Source organism: Mytilus californianus, unplaced genomic scaffold (genome assembly GCF_021869535.1).
Source record: "Mytilus californianus isolate M0D057914Y unplaced genomic scaffold, xbMytCali1.0.p SCAF_6, whole genome shotgun sequence".
NCBI lineage: Eukaryota > Metazoa > Mollusca > Bivalvia > Mytilida > Mytilidae > Mytilus > Mytilus californianus.
The window spans coordinates 66,211,909-66,231,854 of NW_026262712.1; the positions used below are offsets into that span (position 1 = coordinate 66,211,909).

The 19,946-nt window shown below is 30.5% G+C and overlaps 1 protein-coding gene and 1 long non-coding RNA gene across 7 annotated transcripts in view; one reads left to right on the forward strand and one right to left on the reverse strand.

The window, feature by feature from the left end:
* LOC127704390 (uncharacterized) overlaps positions 1-6,433 on the reverse strand; it is a 62,519-nt gene extending 56,086 nt beyond the window's left edge. Inside the window, exons 1-3 of the mRNA XM_052208429.1 lie at positions 6,396-6,433; positions 1,299-1,418; positions 194-547 (exon numbers count right to left, since the gene is read on the reverse strand). Coding sequence (XP_052064389.1) covers positions 194-547; positions 1,299-1,356 — 412 coding nt within the window. The 5' untranslated portion in view covers positions 1,357-1,418; positions 6,396-6,433. The remainder of the gene's footprint in view (positions 1-193; positions 548-1,298; positions 1,419-6,395) is intronic.
* Positions 6,434-6,471: 38 nt separating this feature from the next.
* The window catches only part of LOC127704391 (uncharacterized), a 50,204-nt gene continuing 36,729 nt past the window's right edge, over positions 6,472-19,946 (forward strand). For 2 of the 6 annotated variants that reach the window (XR_007983245.1, XR_007983249.1), the window contains exons 1-4: positions 6,474-6,540; positions 9,690-9,857; positions 14,921-14,985; positions 15,934-15,998. This is a non-coding gene — a long non-coding RNA (uncharacterized LOC127704391). Of the gene's footprint in view, positions 6,541-9,689; positions 9,858-14,920; positions 14,986-15,933; positions 15,999-19,946 lie in introns of all 6 variants that reach the window. The other 4 variants (XR_007983247.1, XR_007983248.1, XR_007983246.1 and 1 more) reach the window with 4 other exon arrangements.

Below are 19,946 nucleotides of genomic sequence, written 5' to 3' on the forward strand. Positions count from 1 at the left end.
GTCTTATGTTTTCATCGATAAGTGGTCTATACATCCTTGAGGGAGGAAAGGGTAAACCCAATTTTATTTCAAAAACATATTTACATTTCTCGGGTTTTTATGGGTTTTGTTTGGGGGGGGGGGGGGGGGGGGGGGGGGTAGGGTTTTGTTATTAACAGTTGCAGATAATATTTCAAAATAGAACTTTACTTACTATTTGTATTATATATTATTGTTGCTGTCATACTGTGTATAAATCCATTGCTGTTATAATGTACTCTGCAACTAATAATTTCTCCGGTCGTATAATTCGTGTTCGTAACTGTTAAAGTGAATATTTTACAATCATTGTGGCATGTACATTTTTTGGTGTTGCATAATCCTTGAATATGATAACAACTACCGTTGACAGCTTTTAAACTATCAATAGATATATTGTTGTAAAGGAAATCCGCTGAACAATCAGTAGTTTCAATCGAAGATTGACACTTAAAGGTCACATTAGTGATGTAGTGAAATTCTTCCGGTTCAGCTGATAATGACAACCGCGATTCAACTTGTGATTCAGCTGAAACAAAAAAAAGTTATCATTGCTTAATTAATACAAGACAAGAGGCTCCTATATTGTTAAAGCCTGGATCGCTCATCTGGAATGTTTTTGTAGATCAATGATTATTTATCTGTTTTTGAATTGTATATTAATTTAGGTGCATGTCATTTAAAGTTTCTAAACGTAAACTCAACAGTAATACCGAACTCCGAGGAAAATTAAAAACGGAAAGTCCCTAATCAAATGGCAAAATGTAATGCTCAAACACATCATTCGAATGGATAACAACATAGTCGATATTCTAGGCAGATAATTGCACAATTTCTTTTCAATCAACAAGATTTTTTTAAAGAAGAAATTATAGGTCAGGCTAATAAACAACCAGACCATACACTTTACTTTACAGTGTTTACATGTTAGAAACAACAAATAGTCATTGCGTTGGTGGTTTGATATACACGAAATGCCAAATGATACATCGTATTTGTAAATTTTCATTTTATATATTATGTTTTGTTAAGGTTTGTGTGAGTTTAAAAGTTTTCTTTTTTTACTCCAAGAATATTTGTTGTAATAACAGATTGAGTATACTTGATCAATATTATTCATGAAAACCATGAAATCGGATTATAGTATTAATATTAATTTATTGAGTGAATATCTGTTTATAAGTTAGTTTTTTTACAGGTAAGTCTTTTATTCTTATGTGTCATTTTATATGAGTTGAATTAAAACCTTAATAGCTTTCTAAAAGTGCAGAAATTCTTACCTTTGAATACAAATAAATACACATTTATTATGAAAGCTATCTTTCTAACGTTGTTCATGATAATCAAGGTTAGTGATAACTTGATTCCAACCTGTCACTGTTTCTCTCATATAGATAGATCTATGAAACAGAATAAACACTTTTCGTTACATTATAATTTAGTGATACAAAACCTGGATATAACGAATGAAATAACACGCATTTGAAAACAACACAAATAACCAACAGATATTTAGAGATTATACTTTTCAACATGAGATATACTAAGTGTTTATGCATCATGTCAAGTGATATATAGCTCCAAATCGAAAATAGTTGTTAATAAAACCACCACATTTTTATAGTCACACAATATTATGATTAGACTTAAGCCAACAATTTTTGAAGGCTTTGAACATGTAGATGAACAAGATTGATTGATTGATTGATCGTTTTTTAACGCCACTTATGACACTATTGTGCTATTTCGTGGCGGTCAGTTTTTATTGGTGGAGAAAGTCGGACGGCTCGGAGAGAAGAACCGACCTAAGGTAGGAAAACTGACTTAGATAATACAATTACTGTCTTTTGATGAGGTAATTATATAGTTTTTTTTACTTTTGAAAAATCAACCGGATACTTACTTAGACCAACGGCCGACATCACTATCAATTTTTCAAAACTCAATTAAACCATATATTTACCGAAACAAGAGACATTAATTGTTTTATTTCGTAGTCCGAGAGAAAAAAAATGTATGTAATGGCAATTTTAACAATTTGAAATCGAATTGTACATCAAACGATACTTGTAAAAAGCACGCGACGTTTTGCTCGGTGAATATTCTTTTTCCACAGGTGAATATGCTGTTCTATTTAAAATCCAAATCATTTGGATATCATATAATTCATATACATGTATATATATATAAAAGAGATAAAAGAGATGATTTTTCATTTCCTATCGTTAATTATCCATTTTTAGATGGTGACGTTCCCTTGTCACCATCTTATGGTGTTTATATATCTCAATTTGTACGATTCGCTCGTGTATGTAACAACATATTAGATTTTAGCGAGAGAAATTTATGTATTACTGAAAAATTATTACACCAGGGTTTTCGATATCATAAAATAGTCAAAACATTTACTAAATTTTATCATCGGTATAAGGACATCATTCGTAAATATAACTCAACATGCAGACATCTTCTACGTTCGGGTATTTCACATTCAATCTTTTATGGTAATATTCTTTACAAAGCACAAAAATGTCAGTATTTACCTCAAAAGCTAACAAAACCTTTAAACATATTCTTATATATTAAGAAGGGATATAGTTACGATACTGTTGTCAGGTCATTAAAGATTGCATATTTTGGCTTTAATATTGATTCACTTATAGGGTCTTTGCATCGGAATTAAACATATTTATTCTAAAACAAGTTGTTGGCATGACACGGGTTATGTTCTGCTCATATATTTTATGATGGTATAATACTAAACCCCTAACAGGAGGGATTGTGCCTGATATTCATATGATGAAGACATACACTCTCAATCAGTTTAATTGAGGTCTGGAGCTGGCATGTCGGTAACTGCTAGTAGTCTGTTATTATTTATGTATTATTGTCATTTTGTTTTTGAACAACTTTTTGAATTTATGAATGCTGTTGTAAAATAACTACCTCTTTGGTGCAGTGATACTGTTATTCTTCTGTGTATTTTGTGTATAGTATAGTAGTAATTAATAAATTTATTGGTAAGAGCATTATTAAGACATGATAAAAGGGCACCCACTATTTTTTTTCCCTAAATGTCTTGAATTTTCTTTTCTCAACACTGCTATGAAAGAAACGTGCAGTGTTAAATTTTTTAGATGCTTTGTGCTTTTGAAATCATCACTGAATAGTGCAAAATTCATAGGAAGAAACAGTTCAATAGTTGATTTAGCGGCGGTAACAGTATAGACGTGCATTTGATGTACGCCGATTGAATTTAGTTAGTAGAAAAACAAAACGTTACGTAGAATAATAAAGAAACTGTGATTTTTTACTTTCTAAAATAAATCCTTTTGCAGATATCAATCGAATACAACAAATATCAATCGAACACAGCAGATATCAATCGAATACAACAGAACGCTAATAGCACATCAAGATATTTATCATATCTGGAAATATAACTTTCAAATTAATCTAAAATTTGTTCTTCATATAAAAGGCATTGACATCATCGATACTACAAAATTGAAGTCAATGATAATGAAAATTTAGACAAAATATATGATATTAACTTTAAACAAAGGTATATTTTCTATGATTTATTGTATTGGACTATGAATTTTATCAATATTTATGTTAGGGGCAATAAGTGAAATTAGGCATTAAGCTTAAATCCTAGGGAATAAAGTAACGCCTAGGCAGTAAGTCTATTGCCTAAATAATGTTAGGCGTTACTCTTAAATCCTAGAATTTAAACTTAAATCCTGAACATTATGTCCAGGCATTAATGTTAATACCTAAAATGAAAATGAGAGAAAATAAAAAGAAATTTATTCAAAGTAAAAATACATTTTGTACATAATAGAAAAATAAGAACTGAAGTTTGAATGTCAATTACATGAATTACATGAATACAAATCATAAGTAAAATATTGATGTTAAAACTCAATGAATAAAACTGTTAAAATATATGTAAACTTGTTGGATAATTGTTTTATTAGCAATGGTACTACATCTCCTTATTTTTATATTGATAGATAATTGTATTACAATTCATTTATTACCTATTGGTGCGGAGTTATGGCACAGACTATTTCTGTTTTAATTTTTTATAGGGATTTGTTCCTGGTGATCGTCCAATATATATCTTTGTGTAGAGCAGAATTCTTTTGTATATGAACAAATTTGATTCTAATGACCACTTTTTATTCGTTGTTCCTCATCTATGCAGTATGCAGCATGTCAGGAATATTTCCGTTTGACCACTCAATACTAGCATGTGATTGGAGATGTTTTGGCTTCCGGTAAACAATAACTAGTTCTATACAAATACTAAGGATTTTCTTATTCCAGACATAGATTACCTTAGATTTGGCACAACTTTTTGGAATTTTGGGTCCTCAATGCTCTTTAACTTTATACTTGTTTGGCTTTCTAACTATTTTGATCTGAGCGTCACTGATGAGTCGTATGAAGACGAAACGCGCGTCTTGCGTATCAAATTATAAGTCTATTACCTATCTAACTATCTAACCACATTAGCATTTATTCAGATATAACTTTAGCTGTAAATTCACATCCTTTGTCCCTTTGCTGTTTATATGACACACCAATTATTGTGAAAACATAAACTAAATTAGAAACCACTTTTGAAGCACTTTTTGACGTAAGAGCTCTAGTAATGTATTTGTTATGGGATCTTGGTACACCATAATGAAAACATAGTTTTTATCTTACTTTTATCGGAAATCGAATAAATCAACCTGTCCTCTTCTATAAAACTCTTTGGATAAAACGGGTTTTAATACTACTCCCTTCTCTATGCATATTTTATCATGTTACAACTTTTACAAAATGGAAGAAACAGTACAATTGAGTCGTGGAAAATGCTTGCAAAGCCATTATTAGATTGTTTAACTATACGTTTTATAATAATAATAGACCGCTTTGACATTTCTTCGTGTGTTTTACCCAAAATACCATACAGTTCCTCTAGAAAAATATAAACTTAGATATTTCCTTCAATATTCTCTATTACATTAGTTACCAGTCTTTCAAACATCCGATGGTAAAAAATTGTTATACCATTTTAAATTGTAATAGTCTATAGTTGCCTTATTTTCTGATTTTGAAAGTTTGATCTTTGCCAAATGATCATTGTACTTTTGCCTTTGGTATATGATCTTTGTTTTCCCTGATATTCCGCAAAGAATAAAGAATTTGTTGTTTCTTAAATGCCAATAATTCAGATTATGAAGTGAAAAAACAAGATGGGTATTTTAGAAAACTAACACATCCAATAAAACAGATGAAAAGATGACTGGCAGATTTTTTAAAATTTTTGACCAGCTCAAAGCTGCTCGAGAAATACGAGTACGTTCTGTTTTAAATACAAAAAATTAAAGATCTTTTAAGGTAACACGATACTGAATGTCATATCTCCCGATTCCTAAAGTTTTTTACACCCTGGTACTTTGAAAAGAGTAACATCGGAAAATGAAATAAAAAGTGTTAGACTATCACATGTATCATGTGTGCTGTTTTAAATGCATATCTTGTGTGTGTGTGTGTATCCTATTAATCACACTGGCATTGAGACACTGTGCAGTATGACCGCTGGATATATGTACCCCCGAAGGGTTGAGAAAAAAAGTAAAGTCGGGTAAGGTCAATTCTTCTATTTTCATTATATTCTACATTTTGGTAACACGTAAAGTTTTGTTATACTGATTCCTAATTATATAGCTACTATTTAGGGTTATGTTGAAGTTTATGTATAGGTTAATATGCTTCTAAAATCATGTGGATATATTTTCGAAACTAATTGTAAATCGAAGGTAAAAAGTGGACTACATTTTTAGCCTACCATAACCCCTGGATAGATGGCTGGTTTTTTTTTAACAGAAATTCTCAGTCTGGTACCTGGACGACTAAGGTATTTACATACAGGAACTTTTCAGATATACGTTTATATATACTAAAAAATAAAAGGTAATCAGAAATTAGGGGAAAATCATTTAGATATGTTATCCTGACTAAAAAAGTAGAAAATCGGACTTAAATGATATATTTTAAAATTATTTAAAAAGATCTAAACCGTGTTTATTACCGATGTTCTCACTCTCAAAAAATTCTACACACTTTCATTTAAACACTATTAACTGCATTTTCTTTAAAAATAAATTAGCATAGGTGTACTGAAAATTCAATATTCTTTTTAAATCACCCATATGTAGGTTGACCTAAATATATCTCATTCTTTGTTTGAAGTTTTATATGTATCTCTTTACTCAAAATACCGAAATGATTCATATCCTTATAACTTAAACTTTTAACCAAGTATGAAAAAATCAAATCATAACTGAAAACATCAAATGGTATTACGCTGTACTTACATATGTATTGTTATTCATACAGCCATGTCTAAACAGTGTAGTGAATTGTTTTCATTCCATGGTAACAGGAAAATACTGACATGGGGCCATTGTGTAGTATCACCGCCGGATATAGGTGTCCCCCAGAAGCGGTGGAAAAAGTCAGGTACGGTCAATTCTTCATATTTTCATTATATGTTACGTTTTAATGACTAGTAAAATTTTGTGGTACTGATTCCTAATTTTAAAGCTATATTTAGGGCTGATTATGATCCTTTATTTGATTTCTCTCTCTACAAATCAATAGAATCGGACATGGGTACCTGTTCAAAAAAACATACGACGAGTTAAAACTTGTTTATAGTTGTTTACTGTACGGGGATTAGAGATTCTTTTTGTTATCAAATCTTTCTTTGTTTCGGGGTACCTATATCCGATTGTGATGCCACACAATTAAGGGGTTGGGATTGTATTGTGACAGTATTTGTAAAGTGTCGGTCGATTAAAAATCATAAAGTTGATATTCGTAGGATTTTAAAAGTATTAACTATATGTAAACAAAGATTTAAGAACAGTTTCGGTCGAATAAAAGATTCACCACAAAATCAGTCTATGGAAAGTGCGAATCGAAAAAACTGTTTCTTACGTGAAGTGGCGATATATCTTAATATTAAATTAAAAGTTTGCAGGTATTTCATGAGAAAACGATGTTTTAAGCAATGAACAATACGCTTAATATTAAAATAAATCTCAAACGAAATAAACTAAAATAGTTATACAAATCAATGGAGTAGGAAATCTATAATTACCTGCTTTTTGAAAGTTCATCTGTTTAACGGGAAGAAACAAGGCTACATTTCGTTATGGATATACAAATTGTGAATATGTCATGTATAATAATTCAAACACACCACAAGTCTGAAATATGATCAATCGTAAAATAATAGCAAAAGTTATGCCCGTGAAAACAATCCAGTGCTATGTTTTTCTAATGTAAAAAAAATTGGTACATGCTTTTCACTTTATTGTAGATGCTGTATTTTTTTTTAAATGTAAAAACTTTTGTAAAAACAGTATTTTTCAATTTTGACGTTTAGTTCTATTTATATGAGGTATCAATTTTTACATAAATAGTATTAAAGACTCTTTCGAATTTCTTAATTAATCTACGAACATTATTTTATTAAATAAAAGTTGAATATACATAATTAGTCTAAAGTTCTTACTGAGATGTAGAATAGTATTTTTCATAGCCTGGACAAAGTGTAACTGTACACCAGTCTTTACTTTGAATATGTAAATTCAGATTCAGGTTTTATTGTTAACCTATTTCATCTTATTGTTTCCCTGAATATTTATTTATTTGAAGAAATAATATTTCTTTGTCTCTGTGGCTAGGAACAGCATGTCAATTTGGATGAATAATAATAGAAAAAAGCACAATAACAAAAAAACTCAAGGGAAAATTCAAAACGGAAAGTCCCTTAACAAATGATAAAATCAAAAGCTAAAACACATCAAACGAACGGAAAACAACTGATATATACCTTACTTGGTACAGGCATTTCCTTATGTACGAAATGTATGGATTCAACCTGGTTATATATCTAGGTTAACCTCTCACTTGTATGACAGTTGCATAAAACTCCACTGTATTAACAAGAACGTGTGAGCAACACAAACAGACATAATAGATAAAAATGTCAGAATTGGGTAAAGCAGTCAACATGTCATAATCTTAATCTTACTATAAAAACAAACAATTAGGTCTACAAAGAAAAACAAAATGGCATGAAGACACTCTATTGACAAAGCACATCAGCAAAAATAAAAGATAAGAATACAAAAAATTAACATAGCACACTAATACAATTGCGGGATGTATAAATACCGAACCACACCAAAAGGATATTACCAAAAATAGACTAAATACATGTAGTATAGGCTAATAATAAACAAAGACAAATAAAAGAACACTATAACACGTAATTATGATGATTAACAACGTCAATACCTAGAATCTATACTTCAATATCATCGGGTATTATTTGTGAAGTTGATACATAATATTCATCAACAAGGTCTTGAAATCTTCCGACGAACAATTTGTTTTTAGAAAAAGTAGAGACGGTGTGTGTACTTTTACAAATTTTCCGCTATCCTTATGTCTTTAATCATGTTTTTAATTTCAATGTTTGAAATATATGTATAACTGGTAGTTGTTATAAAAAGACCGTTTCTATGTATATTGGCGTTTGTTTTTCGTAGCAGTTCAGTATTTCTGTTGTTGCGTTGTATTTCTCTAATAGTTGATGTGTTTCCCTCGGTTGGTTTTGGTTTGTGACCCGAATTTGTTTCAGTTAAGTCAATTTATGACTATTGAACAGTGATATACTACTGTTGCCTTTATTTGTAAATCATAAAAGTCATGGAAAACAGTTTCTTTTTACTATTAATGCAAAGAAAATTATTGAACCAATTCAAGCATACAAAAATACTAAAAAAAAGTCCTATGTACTTGTTTTTTTTTTATTTTACATTGGTTATAAATCAATAACGTATTATCGACAATGGTTATTTAATTAATATGTGATTATTGATCAAAAACTTTGACTGCTAATACAATTCAAAGTTTTGGTGTCGAAGTTTACCGATCGTTGCCTATTGACAAATAATTATTGCCACTAATTGTAAGAGTTGCTGTCCATCTATTGCAGTTCTTTTAAAATTCTGATCATTTGCAGTTTGTCTTATCAAACCACTTTGTTCAACTGGTCAAAAATATTAATCAATTGCTCTCAAGAATACCTAACTCCAATGTAAATTCAAAAAGGGAGTTTAACAAAAAATGTCTAAACCAAACGTTAGACTTTTCAAAACTTCTTCTATATTCATAAGAATCAGACAAAAGTTTTCATTTAAGCATGCTATATTCATAACGAAAAAGTTGGTGAAATTTCAATATGTTGTTTCCAAGTGGGATAATCTCAAATCGTTGATCTTTTTAAAGAATGATCGTTTTGCCCTTGAAAACTTAAGAGAATATTTTAAAGCTTAAAACATTAAGTAATATAGATATTCATTTAACGAAAGCTTTGTAGCGTGTATAGACAATCAAAATTATTTTAGAAGGAATATTTCAAAAACTTACGTAGAACATTTTTATAGGAAATCAAAAGGTACTACTTCTCAACATTCGAATGACTCTACAATAACAATCTGCAGATATATTTATAACTAAATTTTCGTAATAGCAATGAACTGGACTTACTGTCTTATATGATTATAAGTATGCTTTATCTTATCATGTTGTAGGTTGATGATTTGACTGTGGTTTTCTACATCAGTTGGTGATAACGTCTCAACAGTTGAAAATGTACAGTTTATTTTGATAACGCATTTTACAGTTAGGTCAGTAAAGACTATAATAGGTGGAGAGCAACACTTACATTCAATTCACAGTAACACAGAATCGTTGAGCAAGTAAGAAACAAGTGAGATAATAAACCGATGTATGTGTGTTTTTATTCATATGTTTAATGCAGGCGTTCCCATTGTTGATTAACATTTTAAACTTAGTGTAAATAAGTTTGTAGTTTTGGCTGGGATTTTATTTCAGAACCAATTAATTCTATCTTTTTTCAACGTTTGTTTACCTTTTCATTCATCACAAATTTTCACTTTCAATTGTATGCTGTGATGATGCCGAAGAGAACTGCATACGAAAAATCTGTCGGTGAATAAGAGAACATGAATACAATAAATCAATTAATTCCATATTTGTTACGAAAACGTTGGGTTTTGCATACATGTAATAACCTCAAAATTGTCCTACTCATATTGCTGCCCGGGGCAAAAAAGTGTTTATTGGTTATTGTGCCCCGATTCCAAAAGACGTGACGTCATTGCGTTCTAACGACAATGGCGAACAATGACGAAGTTTGTATTGAAAGTTATGAGAATTTTGCTACAATAGCTACTAGTAACAATGTGCAACTAACTATTATCGATCTAGCGTCAGTTATGCCAAATAATTGCTTTTGTGTATTACCATATTCAAAAATAAGGGGAAATGTTACAATGCAGTAAATGAAAAAAAATATGGAAAATGTGATAAATCTTTTTAGATTTTACCTTTTGTGGTTAATCAGATAGTTATAATTGAACGTTTTTGTCTTTTCTGCAGAACTTTAATATGTGATAGATAGATTATAACATGTCTTTTTCATATTGGCCCTTGTATCATCCCTCGACCCATATCAGCCCTCGGCTAAAGCCTCTGGCTGATATGGGAGTCTTTGGATGATACCAGGGCCAATATGGAAAAGGGCATGTTATAATCTATTAATATATAGCAGTTGTTGTCCATTTGTTTGATGTGTTTGAGCTTTCGATTTTGCCATTTGAGTAGGGACTTTCCGTTTTGAATTTTCCTCAGAGTTTAGTATTTTTGTGAATTTACTTTTTCCTATATATTTGAATAACAAATAGGATTTTCTTTTCAAAAAGGCCCATGTCAACGTATTTTATAGTAAAATTTAGCCATTGAAGTATACAATGTATTAAACTTAATTATTCAACTTTTTTTTTATTAAAGAGTAGTTTCGATGAGGCATAACATGGTACTGATTGTCACCAAAAACAATTATGGGATATTGAACAATATCACAACGAATCATTATGATGGATATATTCTAAACTAATGACAATATAGGAAATAAACCTTTTTGATAAAAATTTACGTATTACTGTTCTATTAATGACGAACACATTTTGATTTCCCACGAAAAGTCGATGCGAATATGTCAATTTCAGTGATTTTTAGGGCTTGAAACATAGAGTGCATACGTTGACAAAAAGATCTTTTCTTTTAACATAAATTGGTTATAACAATTTACATACTAGTATCTGACTTGAATACTTCATTTGTTGAAGCCTGTGCCCTGTGTTTCGTTGGCATGAATTTGGTCAGACTTCACCAAAATCTCTATATTTCAATTGTCTACGTCAAAGCTTTATAAGGAAAGTATGGAAAACATAGTCATTTTCCCTTCTCGTGTGTCTTTTTATCAACTATAAAGATGTTGTTTGCTGGAAACAATGGATTTAATAATCGGGGTCAAATAAGATTTTTACCGAACTCAACCTTTTCAAGTAACATATGACTTAAAGATTTCGTTTCGATAAATTTCTTAAACATTTTACTAAATTCTTTCATAGATACAAAGAATTACATGATACATGTATTTAATCAAACATGAAAAACATGATATCTATGAAAAGATGTTTTGTAATTTCTTCCTCATAATATATATGTTTTCATTGTCGAGAACGTGCTAAATACGTAACCGAAGCAGTTAAACGGGTGTTTATTCTGTCAATGATAATTTGCTCATGTGTAACCACTATCTTTACAACAAATGTTGATACACTGGTTATTTCTTTGTTATTTTCATGCATTGGTCTGTCTATCTGGTTTCTTTATTAATCGGACTCGTTTTAATCAATCTGTTTGTTTTCATACAGACAAGAAGATTATCAATCACTGTTTTAAACAATTAAAAGGTCAATTTATTTTGAAGACGCTTACTTGAGAAATATGTCCACTACATTACATTTTAAACAGACAAATGGCAAGCATGAACATATTCAACATATTTATTATATGAAGAGAGCTTCTCAAACCTCTTTTCATCATTAGATATCCGTCGCAAAGGTTTGGCTTTACTTAGAATATAATTCGTTGTCTAAATACAGCTATATTTGACGAAAGGGTATAATGAGGGTATTGACAACTACTACCATGTGAATCCATACATAATTTATGGCAGGATCTATATTAATAATCTAAGAGCCCATTTATTTTTCGGAGAAAAAAAAAACTTTAATAAATTTGTTCCGACATAAGGTGCAAAATAAAATAAGTCGAGAGAGATGTTGAAGAAGATTCCTTTATGTAAATTGGTTTGAACTGTATTGATTGACATGAATAATGGAGAGTCAATTAATATCTGCACAACACTAGTTGGTTTAAGGTTCATGTGGACTTTATTGCTTCAATATTTGCATCTAGAATAGTTTTACGGCAAAGCGTAACATAGATAAATACAATTCAAATACATTTTATGTTTTAGAAAATTAAAAACTTAACTGGATTATGCTTTGCACATTTATTCGTCGTTGCAGAAGATGATCAAATTAACAAATACTTGAGTTTCATTTGTTATGGTCCATTCAGTGGCAATAGGTAGTCATGTATATATTGTCCCACTATTTTCATGTCAAGCAATACTACACACTTCAATTATTACCTTTGGAAACGTTCTCACACCTCTTTCTGAAATTTGTTTATTTTTGCACCTTCTGTATGAACGAAGAAAAGAGCACAATTTTGTTTGTACTTACAGCAAATTTTGAGTTGTAAACGCAGCCATTTATGCCAATAATCTTCATGAATATTCGATAGTAAAATCGAGAGAACGTTATTATGTAAATTAAATTGTTTCTTAAATAATCATATTATGCATGCATGCATGCATGTTTTAAAATACCCAGCTGCCAAGGCCTGCTGTATATAGATTCTATGTTCAGGTTGTCTTTATACTTGACATGATGACATTGTATAAGTTTAAGACCTCATCCATGATTTTTTATCTGTTTTTGTAAATTTCAATCACGTGTTTTAGTTACTGTATAAACGTTATTTAAGTTTAAAAAAAATAATAATCAATTGCTACAATACCTTGTTATGCATTACATTGACATTTTGAAATGACTGCTTTTCATAAAAGGTTTAGTTGATATTAATTTTCTCATTTGAATATGTTGAAATATATAATTTTACAAGAGCTACTTTCTTTCCAATTTACTTTGCTTTGTCAAACTTATCATATAAATTTATCTCAAGCATTGAACATCTTCATATCACCAGACAGTTACATCATTTTTAAAATTTGCTCCAATTATCAACTTTTGAATTGCAATGTTGGATTTCAAAACCAAAGCATTAGCTTTAATTTTTGAATGAGTGAATTTATATTTAACGGCAATATCAGGCATGACATGCTTTGGCAATACATAATATATATACACAATGTAACAAAACACAGAGAACAATACAAAATAATATAACTAACCAATTATATCAGACCTAGCTTTCCGTGCATTTTTCAAATAACAGAGCAGCTTAATTATAAGCGATCTAGCGTAGCTTATAACAAACCTTATTATTTTATAGCATTCGACCAAGAACATTATAAACGTCGCAAAAATTATAACATACACATAAAAGCGGATATGTTAGTAAATAAGAGAAACAACCAACTCCAACATTTAGTTTAAATGTACCGCTTCGTAACTTTGAAATAATGTGAACATTATAATTACAGCTTAAATAATTCTCAATACAAAAATCAAACTTTACATTTTTAAATAAACTTTATTTCTCACAATTATATAAATTTGCTGATCATGGTTGCAGATATTGGTCTTGAACGCGTGTCTTATTGATATCAAAACGATATCTCATTATTATTTTGGTCTATTCAAGTATAGTTCATTATAAGACTAAATAACGAATCGCACACATTAGATGCATGCCCAATTCCTTTAACCTTGATATGCATCGTCATATGATATTTCATATACATCATATACAAAAAGCTGGTCTATAAGTATCAATACTTAACTAATACTTTAAAGATTAATTGTTTTCTCAAAACAAACATATGTAAGTGACTAAGCTCCCCACAAAGAAAAACAAAAAGATCAGGTTAACCTACTTTTAGAACAAAATTAGATGAACAGATATGAATAATTTCGAAGTCGTTAGCGCGGTAAAATCCCATATTTCCAAAGAAAACTTCAGCTCCCTTCCAGCAATACCGTTAAAAAGACACTGTTGATGTGTTTTAATGTAGATGTTATTCGAGTTTAAGAGTGATGAGAAAGCGTTTGATTCTTGTTGAGACAGTAATTTTTGTGTGTGTAAGAATTTCCCGTTAAAGTGTAGTAACATTTTAACGTAAACGCACGAATTAACAAATTAAAGTTATTGGTTATTATATATGAAATTATCATTTACAGGTTGCTATCCATTTTTCATTTCCTATAATGTTTGAGTATATTTTCAAGTAACTGTTAAAGGAGCTTGGAGACTTGGCTGACAGAAAAATTTAAAAAACATAAAATACAGAATTCTGAGGAAAATTCAAATCGGAACGTCCCTTATCATATGGCAAAATCAAAAGCTTAAAAACATCAAAAGAATCGAAAACAACTGTCATATTATTGACTTGTCACAAAACAGTATCAGGTATTTTGATTCTTGCTGACAAGAAAAACACTTTAGTTTTAATTCACTTAAGGCAAAGTTTTTATGTTCCTTTTAATCAAATAGCTTGGCTTTAAATTGTATTGGTTTGAGCGTTTCTGGTAAAGGTTAATCCAGAAATATCTTCGAACGCATGAAAATCATAAATTGTTGTTTTTATTTTAAAATATGTGCTTGTTTTACAAATGTGTAATAAGCATTATTTTTTTTGTAGGTTGAAGTAAAAATTAGATGATATGTATGCATACAAGCTATTATACATATTAATCCTGATACGAGGTTTGTATTACTAAGAGTCAATTCTTCTCATAATATGCTTGATGATTTTTTTATAAACTTTGACTGCTTGAAAATGAACCTGTTATTATATTAAATATTAATATTAAATACGTGTAAAATAATTGCCCTCTTAAAAAGAAATTCCAACAGAGATATAAGGAAGAACGATTGAAATCAACAGTACATAAATGTTACAATCACCGTCATGCATTTATTGACCAATACTCTGTGTCTGTGTCACAACCCACTAGCGTCATGTTTTCGTTGTATTAAATTCTAAGATACCAATACAGTCGTGTGATCTGTAACTTTACCAATTTTGTCATATTCGCGATTGTGACATTTTGACAGAATTTCGATTCGCATGGTGGGAATGCATGCATAGCAGGAGACGCTTACCCTTTTGACGCATCCTGCATGCAATTCCTTTCGATTTTGTGTGTTGCAAAGATTTGAACATCGGTAAATACTGTCGTATCAATGTGTGACAATATATATTTTTTTTTTTCAAATTAAGACAACAATAATATTAACACTTAATGGGACATAAGGGATCTCGACTCAGATGAAGAACAACGCGATGTCGAAATTCCAAGACTCACTTGCCACTTTAGAACATATTATGACAAAAATAAATCCGACGTAACAAAATCTGTCCACCGCCACTTCCCAGAAAACAGTTTATAATAACAAGAAAATGATGGTGTGTGGTTGCTTCAAAATAGACACAACATTATGATCAAACAAGCAGATAAAGGCAGCGCTGTTGTCGTCATGGACAAATGCGATTATGATTTTAAAAAAACGTGCCCAATCTCCCAAACATGTTCAATTGAAGCCAAAACGTCTCTGTTTAGTAATAAATTATTGAAAATTATAAATTGTTGTTTTTATTTTAAAATATGTGCTTGTTTTACAAATGTTTAATAAGCATTATTTTTTTTGTAGGTTGAAGTAAAAATTAGATGATATGTATGCATACAAGCTATTATACATATTAATCCTGGTACGAGGTTTGTAATGTATTACTAAGAGTCAATTCTTCTCATAATATGCTTGATAATTTTTTTATAAACTTTGACTGCTTCAAAATGAACCTGCTATTATATTAAATATTGATATTAAATACGTGTTAAATAATTGCCCTCTCAAAAAGAAATTCGTACTTTCAATGGTGAAACTCGAAAGTACATTGTAGATATTGAAAAAACAACATTATTTGCTTTCATTTAAGTACATTATCGCAAAGCACCGCTGATTTGTGTAACAGACAAGACACCCACATATACATTTGTCAACAAAGTAACGATACACAAGTTTGAACTCAAATTTACCACAAAATATCATAATAGGAAAAACTGTTAAATGTATATGATTAAAAGAACCTGACCAAACTCGAAAGTGGGAAAATACCGTGTTATTGAACTTGTTTGAGACTCGTATTTACCTTACATCAATGGTTTCGATCAGAAAGAAACAAATACTTTGTAAATATTAGACCAATTGGGCAATTTTTTACCTTGGTACAGTGTATCCAATTTCATTTAAAGGGAAAATACATTGCCATGTATCGTTTTTTGTTGTTGACTAGTATATATATATACTGAAGAGATGAGTAGATGATCATTTCTGTACACTAAAAGAATTCTTCGTGTATTGTATCAGATATCCTTGTTTAATTCCTACGAGAAGGTAACACCTCCCGACACGAAAGCTGATTTTTATCAGCTATAGTTAGAGAAGGGAATAAGGTGTCTGTGTAAGTGATTATATTCTATATATGTAACACTCTCAAACGTGTTCATACCCATAAGTTTGTCCAATTCCTTCCAAATGTGTCCAATTTCACTTCGCCAAATGTGTCCAATAAATGTTGTTCGCCAAAACGTGTCCACTTAAGATCGCAACAACGTCTCAAAACTTTTAGCGCTAATATGTTCTCAGGGACGTCAATGAAGCGACATAGACAAGTGAAATAACTTTGCATGTAGTATTAGCATCCCTCATACATGCTGCATATTTATAATCGTTTAAAAACATGTATTACTTAAAGGTAACTTTAAAGTACGTTAAAACAGTATGTGTAACTTATAAGCTGTGAATCTTTTAGTCATTTTAAATGTGCATCATCTGTCACGTTACGTTAAATGTATAGTTAGCAAGGTAATAATCGACTAACATTGTTTAAGGGCGTACGGTTGCCTATACTTGCTTACATCCACTTCATTTGAACTTTGGTGGATAGTTGCCTTATTGGTAATTATACCACATCTTCTTAGTTTTATACTAACAGATTATTGGATGATTTGCTTTCAGTAGCAAATATTTCATGCATGTTTAGGACAACATAATTGCAACAAAATAAATAGGTAGGATACGTTTTTGGCATTTTAAGATATGGACTCCACTGACCTCTCCCAAAAAAGAGACGTTTTGGCTTCAATTGAACATGTTTGGGAGATTGGGCACGTTTTTTTTATAATCATAATCGCATTTGTCTATGACGACAACAGCGCTGCCTTTATCTGCTTGTTTGATCATAATGTTGTGTCTATTTTGAAGCAACCACACACCATCATTTTCTTGTTATTATAAATTGTTTTCTGGGAAGTGGCGGTCGACAGATTTTGTTACGTCGGATTTATTTTTGTCATAATATGTTCTAAAGTGGCAAGTGAGTCTTGGAATTTCGACATCGCGTTGTTCTTCATCTGAGTCGAGATCCCTTATGTCCCATTAAGTGTTAATATTATTGTTGTCTTAATTTGAAAAAAAAAATATATTGTCACACATTGATACGACAGTATTAACCGATGTTCAAATCTTTGCAACACACAAAATCGAAAGGAATTGCATGCAGGATGCGTCGAAAGGGTAAGCGTCTCCTGCTATGCATGCATTCCCACCATGCGAATCGAAATTCTGTCAAAATGTCACAATCGCGAATATGACAAAATTGGTAAAGTTACAGATCACACGACTGTATTGGTATCTTAGAATTTAATACAACGACAACATGACGCTAGTGAGTTGTGACACAGACACAGAGTATTGGTCAATAAATGCATGACGCTGATTGTAACATTTATGTACTTTTGATTTCAGTCGTTCTTCCTTATATCTCTGTTGGACTATATCTAATTTTGTGTAATGATTTCACCCCAACTAACGAGGTCCACATAGTGTGAACATACATGTGTGTTATGTCGAAACTGAGTAATATGTAAAACACATATGCAAAGTAGATGATATGTTTCTGCTCTTTCATTTAATTAAAATGGCGCCATGGAAAATACAAAACTTTCAAAAGCTCAACATATATTTTAATAATTATTCAGCAAAGTTTTAGAAATTTTGAAAAGAAGAGAAATATGCAGATACAATTAAATTTAAATATTATTATGAAAGAATGGTGATTTTCGTTTTTATTAGGTTATATATTTTCAAAGATCGAGTGTTCATCGCGATTGTTATTTTTTTGGCAGTGAATATTTTGCCGGCTCTCATTAAAATATCTTAATTCAAACTTAAGCCGGCAAAATAACATACTTCTATATAAATGGTTATCTTTTTTGTTTACACATATGCAATTCAAAGAACTGACTATTATTTCAAAGGCAAGTTTAATTTAAACATTTTTGATTTTTTAAGCTACATATATGTGATTGACTTTGGTATATTGTATAATGTTTTGACAAATTTTTGATAAAATGAGATTTTTAACGTGTATTGATTTTATAAAAGAGGGACGAAAGACACCAGAGGGATAGTCAAACTCATAGATCGAAAACAAACTGACAACGTCATGGCCAAAAATAAAATACAGTTAAAAAATCTGTGATTTTATTCTTATACATACTTGTCGCATTAGACTGACTGATTTTAGAAATAATTACAGCTACATGTTTTGATATGATTTCATTGCAACAAATGGATGCTCAAAATTGTTTTAAGTCCCCTACCGACGAAGTCGAAGGGGACTTTTGGTTTGCACTCCGTCCGTCTGTCTGTCTGTCTGTCTGTCTGTGCGTTCATCCGTCAGTCCGGCAAATCAGTTTTCCACACTTTTTTCTTCATGCTTGAAGATATTGATTTGATATTTGGTGTATTGTTTATTCATGACATGTTACAGATCAAGTTCGAATTTTGTTCTGGTCTGATGTTTTTGTGCAGAATTATGCTCCTTTTACTTAGAAATTTCACTAAAATAATCCGTTTTCGCACTTCTTTTGTCATTCTTGAAGATATTGATTTGATAATTGGTATATAGTTTTATCATGACAAGTTACAGATCAAGTTTGAATTTTGTTCCGGTCTGATGATTTTTGTGCAGAGTTATGGTCCTTGGACTTTAAAAATTTACTTAAATAATCAGTTTTCAGCACTTTTTTGCGTCATGCTTGAAGATATTGACTTGATATTTGTTATATAGTTTATACCATGACAAGTTATAGATCAATTTGGAATTTTGTTCCAATACAATGAATTTTTAACAGGTAGGGGACTATGTATTGCCATGCAATACTCACAGAATGCTTGTTTTTTCTTGTTATAAATTCTTATTTTCACTTTGACTGATAAATGTTTTTAAACGATTATATGTATCTCAAATATTGTTAGCTGTTTTCTTATTCTAATACTAGTATATCAGTAATTATTTGATTCTTTTGTGTTGATAGTGCACATTTTCTTGGAACTTTTCAAAAGTAAATATTAAATTTCCCTCTTTACAAAGAACCGGCAAAATAACAAGTTCACCATATTGCTGGTGCCGGTAAAATAGGCATTTCTATAGAAATGTGTTATTTTAGTAGCTTTCCTCTGATATTCATTTAATTTTGTGAAAAACAACCAATAATAATGCAAAAAAGTAAAAAATCCAATGGCGGTCAATAAGTTGCATTAAAATGAAGAAATGATTGCATTCCTATTCAACAAAAACTAAACTTTATGCATATTTA